Raw genomic sequence first — 18982 nt, 5'->3', positions numbered from 1 at the left:
TCTTAATCCCCTTTGAGTTGCCCACATCGTCTCTAAATTTTGAACGGTAACGAAAAGTGCAATAAAGTGCCAGCGTCCGCTAATTTTGATGGTACACGAAAAGTGCATAAAGTGCCAGCGTCAGCCAATTTTGACGTTTCGTATTTCGATAATTATTTTATATAGTACAAGATTATTTTGGCCAAATAAATCAGACGGCTGTATTCAATAGGTTTCCCAAAACTATCAGTACGAGTTTTATGTTGTTTTCTCTACTATTGTATCTGTGAAACATATGTTGTTTGGGTACCTATCAAGAAGCCACTAATTTTTGGACGAGTTTTCCTTATCGGGGACAAAATAAATTACAGTATTTAAAACAAAACATGACTTTATTTATTTAACCTATTTTGGAATTTACAAGTTATTACGACAATCAATTAAATCAAAAACTAGATAAAGAACAACATTTCATTATTCGAAAATGTCAGGCCATTCGTGTGTCTATTTGGAGACGATTTGGAGATAGGAAGTATGACTCATCTCGAGTATTTTTTCGATTCATTTATGGAAGAAGGAACAATGAAGTTTACTTTGATCTCTGATAAGGAAAAACTACGTCCAAAAAATAGTGGGCTGTGATAAGTACCTGTACGATGATTCTGTCTTCCAGTCTCGCGACGTAGCGGACGAGTACCGTGTTGCGTAACGGCCTTTCTTGTTGTTTATGTGCCGATAACCAAGCATATTGAGTATATACAAAATAAAATAGTAACTTATACAGTATTTTACTGTATTTCATTACAAAAGTAATGTATGATTTGAGTTGTGTTCAAGCGAAAAACGTGAATTTTTCAGTGTAAATATTATTAGGGTTATTATTTAGTAAATGTAAACTTTTATGTAAATATATTAGCAAGTATTTGTTGTTTCTAAATTTACTAATCATTTTATTTGTGTTGTATTAATGTTTTATTAGATTTTATTGGGAAAACTACATCATTACTAAGTAATTTCTAAACTCTGACAAATGAAGTACAGTGTTAATAAAAATGTCGGTTAACCGTGGCAGCATTTTTGTTAATACATATAATGCCATGTTTTTAAAATTCTAGAATAAGATATTACCCATGGGTTTTATTTAGAATCATATGGCCTTTATCATGGTGTAAATAAAAATCTTAAAAATAACGTATACACACAAATTAGGTCGAAACTTAACTTTTTATACAAAAGTAAAAAACTTTTTTATAAATACTGAAATGTTTATATTTTTATAAATCAAATTTTATTTGTAACGATATGTATCATATTCTGCATTTAATAAGAAAAAAAATAACAACACAAAATTATGGAAATCTGTGTGGTAATTATTTTACAACAGCTTTTTTCCCATAAGCTTACAAAATATGCGAAAAAAACAGCGTGGCACTTTATGCATATGCCTTCGGAAAATACCCGTGGCACTCAAAGGGTTAATAAAATCGATTGAAACATTCAATAAAAAATGAGTGTAGACTGCTTTAAAAGTCTACCCATTTCGTATCAGTGTATTTTAATATAATTACTAAATTAGTAAATAAATAATTAACACTACTACATAATTAATTGGTAACCAGTCTGTTTAATAAGAACTTTAGTTATCTTAATATCCCGGTATAATCATCATTAAAATATTAAAACTAAATGGATAACATAAAAACTACAGAGAAATAGTTTAACAAATAAAAATTCTGAAATAAAAAATAACTTATTTTTATTATCTAGTAATCTATAAGGCATTTTTATTAAATACAATCTGCCATTGTTTACGATTTTAATATTGTAGATCTGTGATTTACTATAATACTCTAATTAAAGAAACAATATAAATTTAATAAATACAATTTATATAACAATAACTTATATTAAAAATAACAATTATATTTCTATAAAATAATCTTCAATTATGATAATGTTTTTGTGACACTTTTTACTGTACATTGATCCACCAATACGAAATATTCAAATAGGAAAGCAATATATACCAATTATACATTTTTCACTGTGATAAGCAATAAAACTTTGAATAAAATCAAAATCAGGACCACAAGACTAAAAACTTTATTGTCAAAAACATACTTTTAATAATGAATCTATGAATGACCCTCAGTATAATAAAGCTACTATTACTAATGATATGCTATAATAAATATTATTTACAGGTAAATGCTCAATAAAAAGATACAATTCGCATAGGAACTAAAAAATTTACAATGGAGGATATCAGTAACTGATGAATTATAAATAATAAAAATATATGTGCTTTTATAAACATCAACAAAGCATGTGTACAACAAACTGTACAACTATACAAATTCCAACAGTGTAACAGCAATATAAATATGAAAAGCTCTGTTAACATTATGATATCTACAAAATGTAAATGGAAGCAAAACAACAACCTTTAAATAAAGGTCACTGAGCTTTCCTTTTGTTTCTTCGGATCGAAGACGAAGTCTGGTTAATTCTGGTTTCCGACATGACATTGGAGTAATGCGAGTGGAACAACAAAACGGCCTTCTTGTACATCTGCTTGGCCAAGCGGAAGAGCTGCTTGAGGACAACAATTGGAGATTCATACTCGTTGGGAACAATACCATCCACGTCGGACTCGAAGAAGCTGAAGAGCGGGAACCAGATGCGGGTCCTACCCGTGTCCCTCTGCATAAGAGACTGGTTGTTGGCCAGCGTGTGATAGTACAGAAACAAGCGCGAGGTGATGTAGAATGCGATAAACACATCAATTGAGTAGTGTTCATGTCCTGACAGGATGAAGAAAATTCCGAAACAGTTCATCATCCACGTAAATGTGTGGAGTAGGTAAATGTCTCTCGGAGTATCTGTAATTTAAGAAGATAATCTGATTAAAGACTTGAAGTAATAAAGCATGCAAGTACAATTTTCATACTTTGTATGAGGATTGTTATACCAATTTGTTATGAATAAAATTTTACAACAATAAATACACCCGAAAATGAAATAGCTCTAAGTTGTATTATCTTTTTCCTTAGTTATTTCATATACTAATAAAAATGCAATGTAGGACTTTAAAACATTTTCAATACCTCAGTTATCATTGAAACCGACAATAATAAATTATAAAAGCATTGTAGTAAGTAGCTGTTGATACCTAGTATCAGAAAAATCCAAACAAGTCTTTTGGAAGTTAAAGTAAAAGTTTTCTGAATAAATGAATGTAAGTCATTCTATTGTCAGAATAAACCTAGGTTGTTCAAACTAAAAAATTAAAAAGAATGATCTTACTTAAACATCTTTGTTTGTACCAATTTAAGAATGTGTTACATGGATGACCTTCCCTCTCCAGTTGAATTATAAGAGGTATGGCCATGAATAAGTAAAGAGAAAGTCAAAAACATGCAACAGAACAAAATCAACAAAATTATTACAGGAAGTAAGTAAGATGTGTACACAGAAATATTTGATATTTTTTTATTAGGGGATATTTATAGAATGCCTATGTAATTTTAAATGTTCACTGTGTATGTGAATGGTTTAGGAGTGATAACTAGTAATGAGCCATTTGTAGGTCACAGCTGATATAGGCAGCTAATAATTATAAGATAACCAGTCCATGCCAATTTTAAACAAAAGAGTAAGGCTAGTGCACAGCATCCATGCAACAATTTTATCCAAATTCCTATTTAGTGATACTCCAATTTCAACTCCTTTGACAATCGCTTTCCTTTAGTGGAATTTCACTACTGGAATTAAGGTCAAGAAATGTAAGGACTCCCTTTTTACTCTTACCTACAAGTTCAGAATATAATGCAATAATGCCCTCATAGGATTGGAATATATTAACTATGTATACAATACTTGTAGAAAATTAGAACCGTAATAAAATGTCATAAACTTGTTTATCAGCAACTTTTAAAGGCACAATTATTATAAGATTTTTGTGGCCCAAAACAGAGTCTATGCAAATCAAGTACCAAGACAATCAAGGTCTTGAATGCTTGCCTACAGCTATTTCTTTGTTGAAGGTCAGCTAGGGTTCTTATGGCTTTTTTTAACAATCAGAACTGATTGTTATTAAAAAATATTTTTAGTGCTAGTTTTACAGTAATTTTTGAGAAAGTTGAGATTAGGGATATTGGCCGGTAATTTTTGAGGTCTGTAATTGGTCCTTCCTTATGGTTAGGGTGTACTTTAGAAATTTAAGAGCCGAGTGGTACTGGCCATAAGCAAATGATAGATTTACAATGGAGACTAATGGAGTTATCAGTTCTTCTGTACAGTGTTTAACTGCTTTTGAGCTGTACTCATCTAAGCCACATGAGAACTTTGGCTTGAAGGACTTAATTCTTTGATATTAGTGGGGTTTAAGATGGCAGAATGGATCTCCCACATGAAGGTTTATGGTTAGGGAACGTTGAGTTTTATTTTGGTCATGGTTCTTTACAACTATTTGTTCAAAAAAACATATAAAAGTTTTCAGAAATTTTCATGTGGATTGTCTGTTTTGTTCTTGCTTATTTAAATTTAAAAGTGGATAGATGTGGATTTGGCCGCATGTTCTTTATTTATTACATTCCATAGTACTTTTTTTATTATCAGTCTTGTAGATATAGTTGGCATTTGCATTTTGTCATAGGTGTCTTAGTTTGGAGTCATATAACTTCTTTTTGGATACCATTACTTCTTTACCTTCAATTCTTCCGATTGCTTCATACCTGTTGTGAGCCCTTACATAGTAGTACTTTAGCAATTTCCCCCTGGGTGTTTGCTTTGAGTGCCTTGTTTTTCCTTAATTTTATCTCCTCCACCGGGATGCTGTGTTCAATGTTGCATCAATTATTATTTTGAAATTTTCATGGGCTGTTTCAGGGTCCGATGCTATGTAAACTGGCTGCCATTCATTGTTCTTCAGAACAGACATAAGTTTATTGAGATCTTTTGTTCCCACATGTCCTTTTCGGGTTCTGTGGTCAGAAAAATTACTCTTTTTTGGTTTATTTCACAAACTTGTACAGTATGGTCACAGTCCAGTTAGTACGATGATAGCATTTGTGTTACTCTCTGAGATATTAGTGCATATGCAGTCAATGGATGTGACTATATCAGAGGTGATACATGTTACTGGCAAAGCTAGTCTTTTAATGTTAAATGACCAGCTCTTCTTCTAAGATTGTACTTCCTGGGTTGTCCTTTAATTTATCAATATTTATGCCTCCTATCAGCACTAAGTGTTTGTTGTATGTCTTGATATATATATATATATATATAATATATATATATATATATATATATATATATATATATCTTTATATATAATATATATGTATGTATGTATATATATATATATATATATATATATATATATATATATATATCAAGCAGTCTGCCATCTATTTTGTTTTCTATCAAGATCAAATGTGACAAGAATAACATTTTTATAAAGATATAAAAGAGCTACATGATTTATAATCCATCATTATTAGTACAAACTTACATTCAGTGATGAAAAAGTTGAGCATGGTGAGAGCAACAGTGTGGCCACTAAACATGTAGTCGCCACAAGTGCGAACTCCTTGTATAGACATGCCAGCGCCCTTCCAGATGATGTAGGCCTGCTGCATCTTGGACAACACATCCATCAGTCCTGTCTCTGTGGGAAATCATTAAATCCATTAACAACTAAAAATGTAGTTGCCACAAGTGTGAACTCCTTGAATAGACATGCCAGCGCCCTTCCAGATGATGTAGGCCTGCTGCATCTTGGACAACACATCCATTAGTCCTGTCTCTGTGGGAAATCATTAAATCCATTAACAACTAAAAAATGTAGTTGCCACAAGTGTGAACTCCTTGAATAGACATGCCAGCGCCCTTCCAGATGATGTAGGCCCTGCTGCATCTTGGACAACACATCCATCAGTCCTGTCTCTGTGGGAAATCATTAAATCCATTAACAACTAAAAATGTAGTTGCCACAAGTGTGAACTCCTTGAATAGACATGCCAGCGCCCTTCCAGATGATGTAGGCCTGCTGCATCTTGGACAACACATCCATCAGTCCTGTCTCTGTGGGAAATCATTAAATCCATTAACAACTAAAAATGTAGTTGCCACAAGTGTGAACTCCTTGTATAGACATGCCAGCGACCCTTCCAGATGATGTAGGCCTGCTGCATCTTGGACAACACATCCATCAGTCCTGTCTCTGTGGGAAATCATTAAATCCATTAACAACTAAACATGTAGTTGCCACAAGTGTAAACTCCTTGTATAGACATGCCAGCGACCTTCCAGATGATGTAGGCCTGCTGCATCTTGGACAACACATCCATCAGTCCTGTCTCTGTGGGAAAATCATTAAATCCATTAACAACTAAACATGTAGTTGCCACAAGTGTAAACTCCTTGTATAGACATGCCAGCGACCTTCCAGATGATGCATAGTTAAAGTACAAAAATTGATTTACAGTATTTTAACATAACATGTCTTTTCACCTGTATAACAATAAGGTTTCCACCACCAGTTACATTTTGAATAGTTTTAGCATTGTCAGTTTCATATTTAGAAAAGTTGCATAGTAAAATCATTTTGTTTCTAGAGTTTCTTATCTCCTGTCACAGACCATCTTATCATGATATAAACATTGATCCTGCTAATGTAGCAAGTGGAGTCATTTTTAAAGCTCATGTAGATTAAAACAATCTCTAATGGCATGAGATAAAGGATGAATAAAAAATATTGTAGTTGAACCCAAACATTAAAGAAAGTTGCATGAAAATAATTAGAATGAACGCTTATTTTAGAATATGAATAACTCTAGACAAAGGATTCACATGGGCAGACTATGTAAGTAACATCTGCAATAAAATCAGTACTGGTGTCTAGGTTTTTGCAGGCATTAAATGTTTTGGTACTCTGGAAGATCTAATTGAATCTCTTATTAGATATGGCCTTACAATCTGTGGAAGCTCCTCAAAGACTACATGTACTACAGCAAAGCTGTCGGCTAGCCTATCGGACCCTAGGCTTACTCACAGTGCATGCGCTCTATATCTGAATTGAATTGAATCATAATTTATTTCTAATTTTGGCACATGAAATAGTGTACAAACTAAAATTCAAACTCCTTAAAACATAAACAAAGTGTAACAATGTAAAAATTAAGCAGTAATTATAAGTTAGTTAATAACATACAATTAAGGAATCTATTTATATAAATAGTTTGTACCGTTAGTTGGTTCCATTTTATATAATGCAACATTTCACAACCTAGTTAGCCAGTACAACTTAATATTATTTTTTTATCCAATGTTCCGGAACTAAATTATCGACAGACTAACTACCTAATTGGCACACGTATGAATATTTTATTGTAACCCTTCGTAGCAGCCCCAACTACGTGATCGATTTCACCTCGCGCGCTATGTCCGTAAGTAAAATTTATATTTTCGTATTATTAAATTAGCCCTTTGATGCCAAACATATAAAAATGAATGTAACGTACAGTAAAGTTGTAAATAGTAAAGTAACTTACCCTTGAAAATCTTTTATTTGCTTGATTGAAATGGATACAAGTTGTGGCGTCGTCCTTCTGACGAGCATGTTGTCGTGATAAGTTTTTTTTGTCTCATTAAATGGCTAATACCTTCGTGAATTTGTTTTAGGCGAGCTCACGTATTATTTGAGTAGATGGCTACCACTTTCATAACTACTACTCCTCTTCTAGTAATTACCGACTAGAAATAACCCTTCTTAAACTACAGCTTTAATGTCTCGTGCCAAGACGCAGACGCCCGGGTTGTGAGTCTACATATTGCGAAGGGAAGCAAAATCTTAAAGTTTTATAAAGTAAAATATCGTAGGCATAATTCCATAGAATATTGGATATTTTAGGCCCACCTGTCAGATATACATTTTTAGTTCTTGTACTCTAATTGGCAGCAACGTGGCAAGGCATACATTTAATTTACCAACTAAAAGTGGTGCTTGTAAGTTTCATTAATTAAATTGAACTTATAAGTAAACTTTGCAATTTGAGTATTTATTACTACGACCTCAGAAGTCACCACCCCCATGTGTTATCGTCATTCGGTACAAGTTGCACATTCGTTAGTAGTAGCAGCTAATTTATTTTAAGAAGTTGAACTCATTAGGTATTAATAAAATTATTAGTGAACTAGAAAATAAGCCTACATGGGCCTGTAGAAAGCCTGTACGTAGGCTCGAGTTGCTGCCATGAAATCATGGACGGATTGTAATTTGTTGTCGTTATTAAATATAAATCATGCAAACTAAGTGGTGCACGTGCGTGTACACACACACACACACACACTTCATGAAATATTGTACTAATGTCAATCTAAGCGAATAATTAAAAGTATTAAAATCTAGAATGGTATATTTCCAGAATCAAGAAGAAACGACAGAGTATTAACTTATATACAGTGGTTGCTTGAGAGTATTAAAGTGAAGCAATAAAGTTAAAGAGATAAATTATACTAAGAGCTACCATAAAACCATTCATAATTGTCGGTAGTGGAGTAACAGGTTAGATAAGGAGGGGAGGGCCAATGTTAGAAGTACTCCCGTCTGTATTCAGCCGTAATAATTGATTCAGCCTCGTCAATACTGATAAGAGACAACCATTCATTTGAACGTTTTTTTTATACGTAAATACCGATGGTGAATCGAAAATGTGGTGATCAGGAAAATATCAACAAAGATTTCTAAATAGCAGACGGAATATGTAGAAAGAGTTAGTTGATGATATGGATTTACTAATTTGCATTGGAAACAACTCCAATATTCCGTGCATATAGAGTATTATGAGAAGGCAAAGTTGTTATAAATATGGATGAGGATTATTTTTATGAAGATTTTACAGATTGACAGAATAGCGGTTTCTTTATATAATGTATCAGTATGATATCTCCTAAAATTGTTTGTACCTGGCCTTTAAAATTGCGTTCTGAACTACCTGCAGTGGCTGCAGAAGTGTTTTGTACGCTCTGCCCCAGGCTATTATTCCAAATGAAAACAATGACTGGGCGTACGCAAAATAGGCAAGTTTAATTTCATTTTCATTTAAAATTTCCCTTAATTGTTTGAATGCAAATATGTATTTCCTTGTTCTTATCTTCACTTATTCAATATGAAAAGACCATTTCAAATGCTTATCATAGAATATTTATAAGATATTTATCCAGATATTTATAAGACGAGACATTTTCAATACTTTCACAAGAGCAAAATTCATTATTATAACTGTCACAACTGTGAACAACTAGTCCGTCTAGGGAATAGTCTGCAGACTCCCTGAGAGAAATGGGCATAAATTTAGTTTTCGAAGTGTTTAGTGAAAGAACATTTTGATCAAACCAATTCTTTAAGACCATAAGGTCATATAGTGCTTTTGAATGAGCATCAACCCAATCGTTGCCCTTAATTAAAATGAGGCTATCATCAGCAAATAAAACAGGTTTGCCGTTCAGATTTAATTTAGAAATATTATTTATGTATATCAAAAACAGAATTGGGCCCAACGTACTCCGCTGGACAACTCCGTAGTCCACAGGAAGCGCATCACTCTCAGTCCCACAGATAGACACGGTCTGTGAGGTAGCTTGTGAACCAAAAAAGCGCATTACGATTTACTCTAATATAATCCAATTTTAGAATCAAATTATTCCTATTGATGCTATCAAAAGCTTTTCTTAGATCAAGAAATATTAGAACAACACGTAAGTTGTTGGATATTATGTCATTAATTTACCTATCGAACAGAGTATCAGAAATGTTCCTGTCCTTTCTGAACACATACTGACAGTCACACAGGATTTGATTATTAGAAAGATAGTTTACAAGTTGTTCTTTAACTACTCGTTCAAGAATCTTTAGAGAATACACTCAAAAGGCTAATGGGACATAAATTATTTTTATCTAAAAAAACTCTCATCTTTATGCAAATGAATTACTTTCGCAATTTTATAAATATCTGGAAAAATCCCAGAAGAAAGACTTAAATTAATTAATTGCAGAAGAGGTTTAGAAAATACATGAATGTTATCTTTTAATGTAGTGGCCGATATACCATCACGTCCAGGGGCAGATCCCCCGCGCAGTCCCGTCACATGTCGTATTACATCGAGTTCAGTTATAGTGTGTAATGTAAACATGGTATCCAGCCTGTAGTCCGCATGACTCAAAACCGGTTCCCCCACTTAAATGAATGGTACTAGCTAGGTTGTGTCCCACCGCGGAGAAAAAGACGTTAAAATCATCGGCTACTTGTTTACTCATACTATGAGTTATATATGGGTTATCTGGAAAAATATTTTGGATTGGAAATGGATCTTTCTTTTTTACGTTACCTGCAAGTTCATTTATAATAGTCCAGAACATTTTAGAGTTATTTTGAGAATTGTTAAGTTTTGATCTGTAATATTGTTTTTTATATTTTTTTAAGAGACTTACTTAAATTTTGTCTGAGCGTACAGAAAAATTGATAAAGATCGTTATTGAAAGGTTGTTTTTTGTACTTTGTTCATGTCATAGTAAGGTAGAAAAATGTGATCCAGACATGACGAGCAGTTATTAGTCACTCTTGTTGGTTTATCAATGCACTGAACAAATCCCTGAACCCAGTAAAATATTTAAATATCTATCGCTCGTTGCAGTACTTTTAAGTAAGTCGATATTTATGTCATCCAATACTATTCCCATCTCTCTCTCATCTAAATGATTACAAAACGTTTCCAACTCAGATAAAAACAAGTTTAAATCACTGTCAAAGGTACGATAAAGTGCAAGTATGTAAAAGTGTTTATTGTAGTAATTAAATTCCATGTAAATACCGTAAACGTCACCGAGTGTTATTTGTGAAACAGTGGTTAGGAAACGTTTACTGTAGTAAACAATAAACACCGTCATTTCTGTTACGTTGCTTGTCCGTCAGTACAATGTCAAACCCCTCCCTCAATCAACATTCGGTCAATACAATTATATCTAGGCATGGCATATCATTTAAGTAAACTAGAAGTTTGTTAAAATTTTTATAGTAGCTCCTAAGATTGCAATGAAATATTTTTAGACAGTCATTGCTCTCCTGACCTAGAAAAAAATTTGACAAATGTTGAGTACCAGAAATTTCTAAGCACTTATGGAAGTTAAAAGAGCCGTCATTGTCCCTATTCGTGAGCAGGATCCCCGACACAGACTACCCCCCAGCTGACAGATCATCCTTTACAGTTAAAATATAACCATGGAATAAAGAAACGAAATAATCATCAATACATTTAAAAAGACAAGTTTTCTATAACAATAGTCCTTGAATATTAGCCTATATACTGTTATGGTTATAAATATAGCATCGTATGGTTTAGCTGTAGTACATAAAGATAAATTTAATTAGACTAAGAACTTGAATGTTTTACATATTAAAAAATGGACCCTTAGGTATATACTTAATTAAAGCTATAAATAAAGTTATTAAATGTTATGAAAAAAATAGTCACAATAAGAAAGATCTGAAAAAGTTGTATTATTGGATGGTAAATTTACAACAACCGGACTGATATAATTTGTACTAGTATTACTTCTTAAATAAAATAGGATAAAATGCAAACAAAATATACATATAAACATTCATGAATTGTGAATAAGTTAATTATGATTTTTGTTTGAGATTATTTAATTTGAAGGATGGAATTAATTTAAATTAATAAATTTCTATTTATATGCTATTCACTCAAATATTTTAACACTAAATGAATACAATTGATATAAATTTATAAAACTAAGGATTTTTCCAATATAAACTGAAGAATGGACACAACATAAATAAACACATGGTTAAAAAGACTGACAAACTATTTATAATATACTATTGATGAAAGAATACTAACATAAAATATACTCTTATTTATACAGATATGTATTATTATCAAAATAAAAACTTTAAGCTAAAAGAAAAAAAATATAATAATAACTGTGTTTGCCAGATATTTAAATTAACAATAACAAAAATACAATAACATAACTAAAATGTGTACCTTGTGCAGAATAGTTTTTTACTGGTCAAACAAATCTGTGAAGGCATTTTATATGTAGACAAATTAAGCTGCAGACTCACATGGATCTTTATGACTATTCTACACACTATGCCTCCAGATTCATCCTACCCCAACATAGAACAGCCCTCTATAAGAAAAACCATCATACATACGCCAAAAGTTGAAAAATCTTCCAGACCACCTCCAGAACCCGAAGAGCTTGCTTCAAGAATTCCTGCTGAAGAATCATCTGTACACTATTGAAGAATTCTTGAGCTCTATGTTCAATAAAAGTCCTTCATTCTACTTATTGTAATTTGACAAATTACTGTTCTTAATGTTCTTGTAATAAATAAATAAAAATCTTTTTGACCAGATTCACGAAAAAAAAAAAACGTGTTAGTTAAACGGTTTTAAATAAAATACCACTTATACACAATTAAAATACTTATTGTAACTCACTGTTTGTAATTAGTTAATTACTTAAAAAGATTACAAGAGATGAATATTGTTTCTTAAAACAATAAATACAAAATATTTTTGTCATATGACATGTTCAGGCTTGTGGATAGATGGTGTTACACCCTGATACAAACATTGTTTCACTTAGTTACATCTTGTTAGCTATATTATTACTATTATTATTAACCTCTACTTCGTGGCTGGGGCTAAAATTCAAAACTATGTTTATATATAGTGCTATATCTTATGCTAGGAAGATGTGCTACAGCTTATTTGATTATTTTAAAAAAAAATAAAGAAAATTTAAGGGTGATGTGGGACTTTTTAGACACATGGTATTATTAATTATAGAGTAAAAATATTAGAGTTACAAAAAGCATGTCTGCAATGCCACTAGCGTTGTACTTGTACTAGCGCTGTGACATCGCCGGGCCTGAATATGTTTAAACTGATATTCTATTATTTATCAATTCTATTATTATTTTAAGTGTCATACTGAATTGTATGTCCTTTCCGAAATATTGCTGAATTGATAGGCATGTTTTTGTAAAAAGCATCTACAATTTAATTGAAAACACATTTTTCTAAAAAAATATAGTTTTATAATTGAATATAATTTCATTTCAATTTCAAATTGTGACACCTCGGTGTTAACGCCCCAAAGCTTCAACAAAATAAATTAATTTAAACTAATATTAAACTGAGAATTCTGCGAAAAGTTACATAACATTAATTTAGTGACTACTTCTAATCACTATTTAGAATGGAAGTCAAGACCTCCACAAGGTGTAATAATGCCACCGTACACATTAAGTGCCATCCGGAATAATATAGCGAAATATAGGCGCTGAGCCGACTTCAGAGGAAGGGGACAGGGAATTTTCCACAGCCTGCAGGTGCATTAAACTAAAGCTAACGACCTGGTGTTGCCGCAGACACGTGTAAGGAATCCGCTGACATCAGCGAAGAGCTGTGTTCAACGCAGGCCTCGAGCCGTCCAAAGTACCATGTAGTTTTGTTAATTACTGGGTGAATCGTTGGCGGCAGCACCTGATGGACAACCACCAGGGAAGAACTGGCGCTCTGATTGGTCGGGGGCCAAGAGAGAAGGGAAGGGGCATCACTGGAGGCGATCTTAGAGCAGAGAGTCGTAAAATTGGTTCGGGATGCGGTAGATCATAATTCGGCTCCTCTCTCTACAATTCTCTAATTCTATTGTTCTAGAGCCAAATTCTAAATTTTCAATCATGTGTTAATTTTTAATTCAATTAGTTTTTAATCTTTTGTTATCTTAATCTAAATCTCTAATCACAAACGTTCGAAATTAAAACAAGTAAGATTTTATTCCGACTTCGCTGTTTTATTTTTAAAGTTCGACCTTTCCTCACCGCGAACTCAAGAACGAAGATCCCTTCTTTTGTCTCCCACTGGGCAAACTACAGGTCGGCGGCAGATCACAAGAAGGGATCTTCGTTCTTGAGTTCGCGGCGAGGAAAGGTCGAACTTTAGAAATAAAACAGCGAAGTCGGAATAAAATCTTACTTCAAGAATCTGTTTATTGTCGTCCCACAATATTACAATGCATTGACAAAGTCATTTTGTTATACATTTACACAGTATAACAAGATAGTATAAAATAAAATACATACTAGACACTTATGGTTAAAAGTACAAGTCAAAAGGAAATAAAATCTAAAAGGCTAAATCGTCTATACTACACAGAAGCATTTCATCTATACTATAAAAGGCTTTTTCTTTTAACCACTTAATTACAACATTTTTAAAGTTTTTACATAAGTGTACTTGTTTAATTTCGAACGTTTGTGATTAGAGATTTAGATTAAGATAACAAAAAGATTAAAACTAATTGAATTAAAAATTAACACACATGATTGAAAATTTAGAATTTGGCTCTAGAACAATAGAATTAGAGAATTGTAGAGAGAGGAGCCGAATTATGATCTACCGCATCCCGAACCAATTTTACGACTCTCTGCTCTAAGATCGCCTCCAGTGATGCCCCTTCCCTTCTCTCTTGGCCCCCCGACCAATCAGAGCGCCAGTTCTTCCCTGGTGGTTGTCCATCAGGTGCTGCCGCCAACGATTCACCCAGTAAATAACAAAACTACATGGTACTTTGGACGGCTCGAGGCCTGCGTTGAACACAGCTCTTCGCTGATGTCAGCGGATTCCTTACATGTGTCTGCGGCAACACCAGGTCGTTAGCTTTAGTTTAATGCACCTGCAGGCTGTGGAAAATTCCCTGTCCCCTTCCTCTGAAGTCGGCTCAGCGCCTATATTTCGCTATATTATTCCGGATGGCACTTAATGTGTACGGTGGCATTATTACACCTTGTGGAGGTCTTGACTTCCATTCTAAATAGTGATTAGAAGTAGTCACTAAATTAATGTTATGTAAATTTTCGCAGAATTCTCAGTTTAATATTAGTTTAAATTAATTTATTTGTTGAAGCTTTGGGGCGTTAACACCGAGGTGTCACAAAATGATATAGCTTTAAAAATACATTTGTAATAGGAGTTTATAATACTTCAAAAATGTAAGTTTGTTGTTTGTGTTTGTAAACTCTTCTCATTATCAACAAAGTGGCATTGTGCCAGTAACATGTTAATGTAGCATCCTCCGTGAGCACACCACCTACAGTCGTCACTATGTGAAGAACACCCAATATTATCATTTGTACCACAAAAAATAAAAATATGGTAAATTTGGATAATCATTAACACTTTTATTGCCGCCTCCTAATTTTGATAACTTTCTTCACTGCCACCTGTTTCAATAATTTTTTAAATATATATAATTTGTTAACCAATTAATTATAAGAATTCCATGAGACTTGCATTTTTTTTAAGCTGAGGTCTTTCTCTTTCTACAAAAAATGCTCATGGATAAATATTTTCAAACAGAAAGTCTTGTTTTAAAACTTAATGTTTTTTTTTTTTTTTTTGTAATAAAAAGTTGACAAAAAAACATCACAATGTACTAGTCTATGACATAAAAAAATGTCTCATTATTATTCACTGTATTCAGTATTATCATTATTGTCACTATAGCTACACATATTTACAATTGAAATCCACTTATGTCCCACCTGTTCCAGGGCCATCATCAAAATCTTCACCAGAAGCTGAAAATAAATAATAAACTAAAATTCTGTAATAAAACAATTACTTACAAAACACAAGAATAAAAGTGTTTATTACTATTTTACTTATATTTGTTAGTTGAGTAAAACAACAATTTCAAAAACTCAGTATTAAAATCAGGATCATTTTGGGATAAATCATCACTTTCACTGTCAACATTAACAATTACAGACGACGAATTAGCAGAACGGCAACAAACAGCCGACGTGACGCAAAGAGTTCTTAAACAAACCACTTTTTTCCCAATATTCCAGATGACTGCCAACAATATTTCATAGATCATAATCCATAGAATAAGAAATAAAACCATGAAAATAGCGAATGACCATCAATGCCGAAGTCTAAATACGTTTAAATGCACTTTTATTACTATAAAAGTCGGTGCCGTCAAAAGATTGTGACAGTCTATAGAATTCCATGCACGATATGTCAAATGAAATGACGTTTTAGGTAAAGAAAGTGTTAACTGGATTTGAAACATATTCCATCATTGGTAAGTGTCAGAAATCCTGTAATCATTCCAAATTAAACTTTAAATGAACTTACCATTGTCATCAGATAGCAAGGATTAAAATTTACCAGAATTTATTGTTGTCATCAGAATAGTGAGAATTAAACTTTATATGAACTTTACCATTGTCATCGGTATAATGAGGATTAGACTTAATAAGAACGTACCATTGTCATCAGAATTTCGAGGATTGCACTGCAGGTGAGTGCCAGGGACGGATAGAGAGGTGATCAGCATGGTCACACAACGCAGCAGGAACACTGTTCCCGACAGAGCAAAGAACCTCCGCAGCAAAATAAACCTGTTCACAAAATAGGTACACACTCATCATCTCTCCTTACTACAACCATTGACGTATTCTGAGCCAAGAATGGGACAGTGATAATTCCTCCCAAATACCAAAGCTCAGCTTATATTTCCTTAACGTACAGTAACAATATTATTTATAATAGCCTACTACAATTGTTAATTTTAATAATTTCTATAAAATTATACATTGAATAGCTATAACAATTTTTAAAACAATTAAAAAACCACGCAAAACAGTCTAAATATTTTAATTGTTGACTCTTTATTTTGAGAGTGACATCACTTGTGACATAGTAGTGTGATATGTCATTCTTTATAATAAATTAGTAAGGATTACAGTATATTTTGCAGTCTATGTGTCTCTGATGTCTAAACAATGTAAAGAGTTCATTTTGAGCTTCTTGGTCACTGACTTATTTTGGATCTCTTCAGTTGAACATGACTCCAGATTGCAGCAAGTCTGTGATAGTGTCAGATTTCAAACACTGTACTAAGCAGAAGGTGAACTGTAGCTAAAGTCAACATTCACATCTCTACCTGTACTTGTGGAAGAGCAGAACACAGAGCCAGATGAGCAACAGAAGGGTCCCTGTCCACTCACACATGTGAAAGGCCCAGGGGATATGAGGCACATTATCCAGGAATATATCCGGCAGTGGCGGATATTTCTTCATGTCAGGCACTCGGTCATGTACAATCACCATTACAAAGGCAGTGATCCACGTGACAACAAACAGATAGGCTAGTGCAATCAGAGCCTGAAACACGCAATTCCAAAACTATTTTTTTTTTTTACAGATTCATTTCTTCTTCCTTATGTGCATGTGTATTGCTGCATATTATGATTAATTTGTGTTACATGAGCTTATGTTTAATGTATAGTGCACCATAATTATATTTAGGTGTATCTTTTCTGTCCCTGTGTATATTGTAAAATCTTGATGGAAATCTACTAATTCATTATTCAATTGCCTTCAAACAAAGAATTAATTTGCCAGAATTTTTGGTATGTTTTGAGAAATGTAATTGAGGTTAGCAGGTGTTATTACATGTTATTTTTACAGTTTAATATGTTACTACATTTTTCAAACCATCTGGGAAAATTGGATTTATTATAAGATACTATATTCTAACATTTTGTTAAAAAAAAAAAATACCATTCAATCTGTTTAAAGAGTCTTAATAATTTCATTTTAAAATTTTGTTTGGATTTTCTCTTGCACTTAAGGATCTAGGCTACCAAAAAAGTAATTTGAAATTCACAAACTAATATGGTTGAACTATGTAAATTTTAATTCAGTTTAATGAATTTGAAAGTTGTTACAATCCTGCATTAACATATTACTTTCTTTACAATTATGTATTGTTTGTATGTCGTACCTTCCATATCTCGGGTCGCAGTGCAGTTACTGTGCCATCCTCAGATGAAGGGCTGGAGTGAGGCAGCGGGTGCAGCTCCTCTGACGGAGCAGTGTCCGAACTGTACTGACGTTGAGAATAATAGTAGTCCAACTGTAAACATTTCTAATTTCCTGTATTTACCTCACAACTATTAGCTCTCCTTATTTAAAAAAGATGATGAAATAAGAGGGCAAAATAAGAAGTTTAGATAGCTCACCTCAGCTTTACTTGAAAATACATGAGGGTTTTGGATGGCAGAGTTAGCAATGTATAACAATGTGGTTGGATCATAGCCTTTATCAGCCAGTGCTTGACGACATTCCATCTTGAGTTGGCGGATATCCAGCCCTAACCGCTTTACATCACCAAGTACCTGGATGAATATAATAATACAATTTTAAAACCTTGTTCTATAAAATGAGAATAATGTTTTCTAACAACCAAGTCAGACTAACTATGAGGTATCAGCTAAGAAAAAAAAACAAAACCAAATTTTGAAAATTCTAAATTTAACTTTGCATAACCATTCCCACTTATATATTAATGCAATAAAGTTGATGAGCAAATGATCTATGACAAAATGGCTGAACTCTTGACATTGTACTTGCTTTTTTAACATTGTCTGTGTGTTCTTATTGGAAAATATAGTGCATTAATAGAAATACAATTTTCCAATAGTATGGTTTGCAACAGTCTAAAATATTTTTTTTGGAAATAAAAGTACATATACTATTTTAAGAAATTATTAAAAGTGGTATTAGATTGTTTTAGTTAACATGGCTAAAGTAAACATGTAATCTATTTCCACAAGTTATGTCGGCTACTTTTCATTTCTCTGTTATAAATGTGAACAACGGCCAACATACAACATGAATATGTGTATTCATGACCACACCAGCCCCTCTGAAATCCATTAGGCCTACCAGATGAAAAACATAGGGCTATAATATAGTAGGCACTTTAATAAGGGACCTACACTCCTTTGGCTGTTTTTATCAAATGATTTGATAGTTTTTATAAAATTAATAATTGGATATTACAAATTATTTAACTTTAAATATACGACTTCAACTTATAAACAAA

The 18982-nt window shown here is 32.8% G+C and overlaps 1 protein-coding gene across 1 annotated transcript; it reads right to left on the bottom strand.

Moving 5' to 3' along the window:
* Nucleotides 1–1781: 1781 nt before the first annotated feature.
* Nucleotides 1782–18272, bottom strand: LOC124374682 (sphingomyelin synthase-related protein 1-like; the record flags this gene model as incomplete). Its single annotated transcript, XM_046832856.1, is given in 7 exon segments — nucleotides 1782–2861; nucleotides 5495–5650; nucleotides 15624–15659; nucleotides 16357–16490; nucleotides 17036–17256; nucleotides 17879–18010; nucleotides 18117–18272. Coding segments are annotated over 7 exon segments (1260 nt in total), but the record flags the coding sequence as incomplete, so codon positions are not given.
* Nucleotides 18273–18982: the final 710 nt, after the last annotated feature.

The sequence above is a fragment of the Homalodisca vitripennis genome, unplaced genomic scaffold (genome assembly GCF_021130785.1).
Source record: "Homalodisca vitripennis isolate AUS2020 unplaced genomic scaffold, UT_GWSS_2.1 ScUCBcl_9586;HRSCAF=18124, whole genome shotgun sequence".
Classification (NCBI taxonomy): Eukaryota; Metazoa; Arthropoda; class Insecta; order Hemiptera; family Cicadellidae; genus Homalodisca; species Homalodisca vitripennis.
This window is presented reverse-complemented; position numbering and strand designations above follow the sequence as displayed.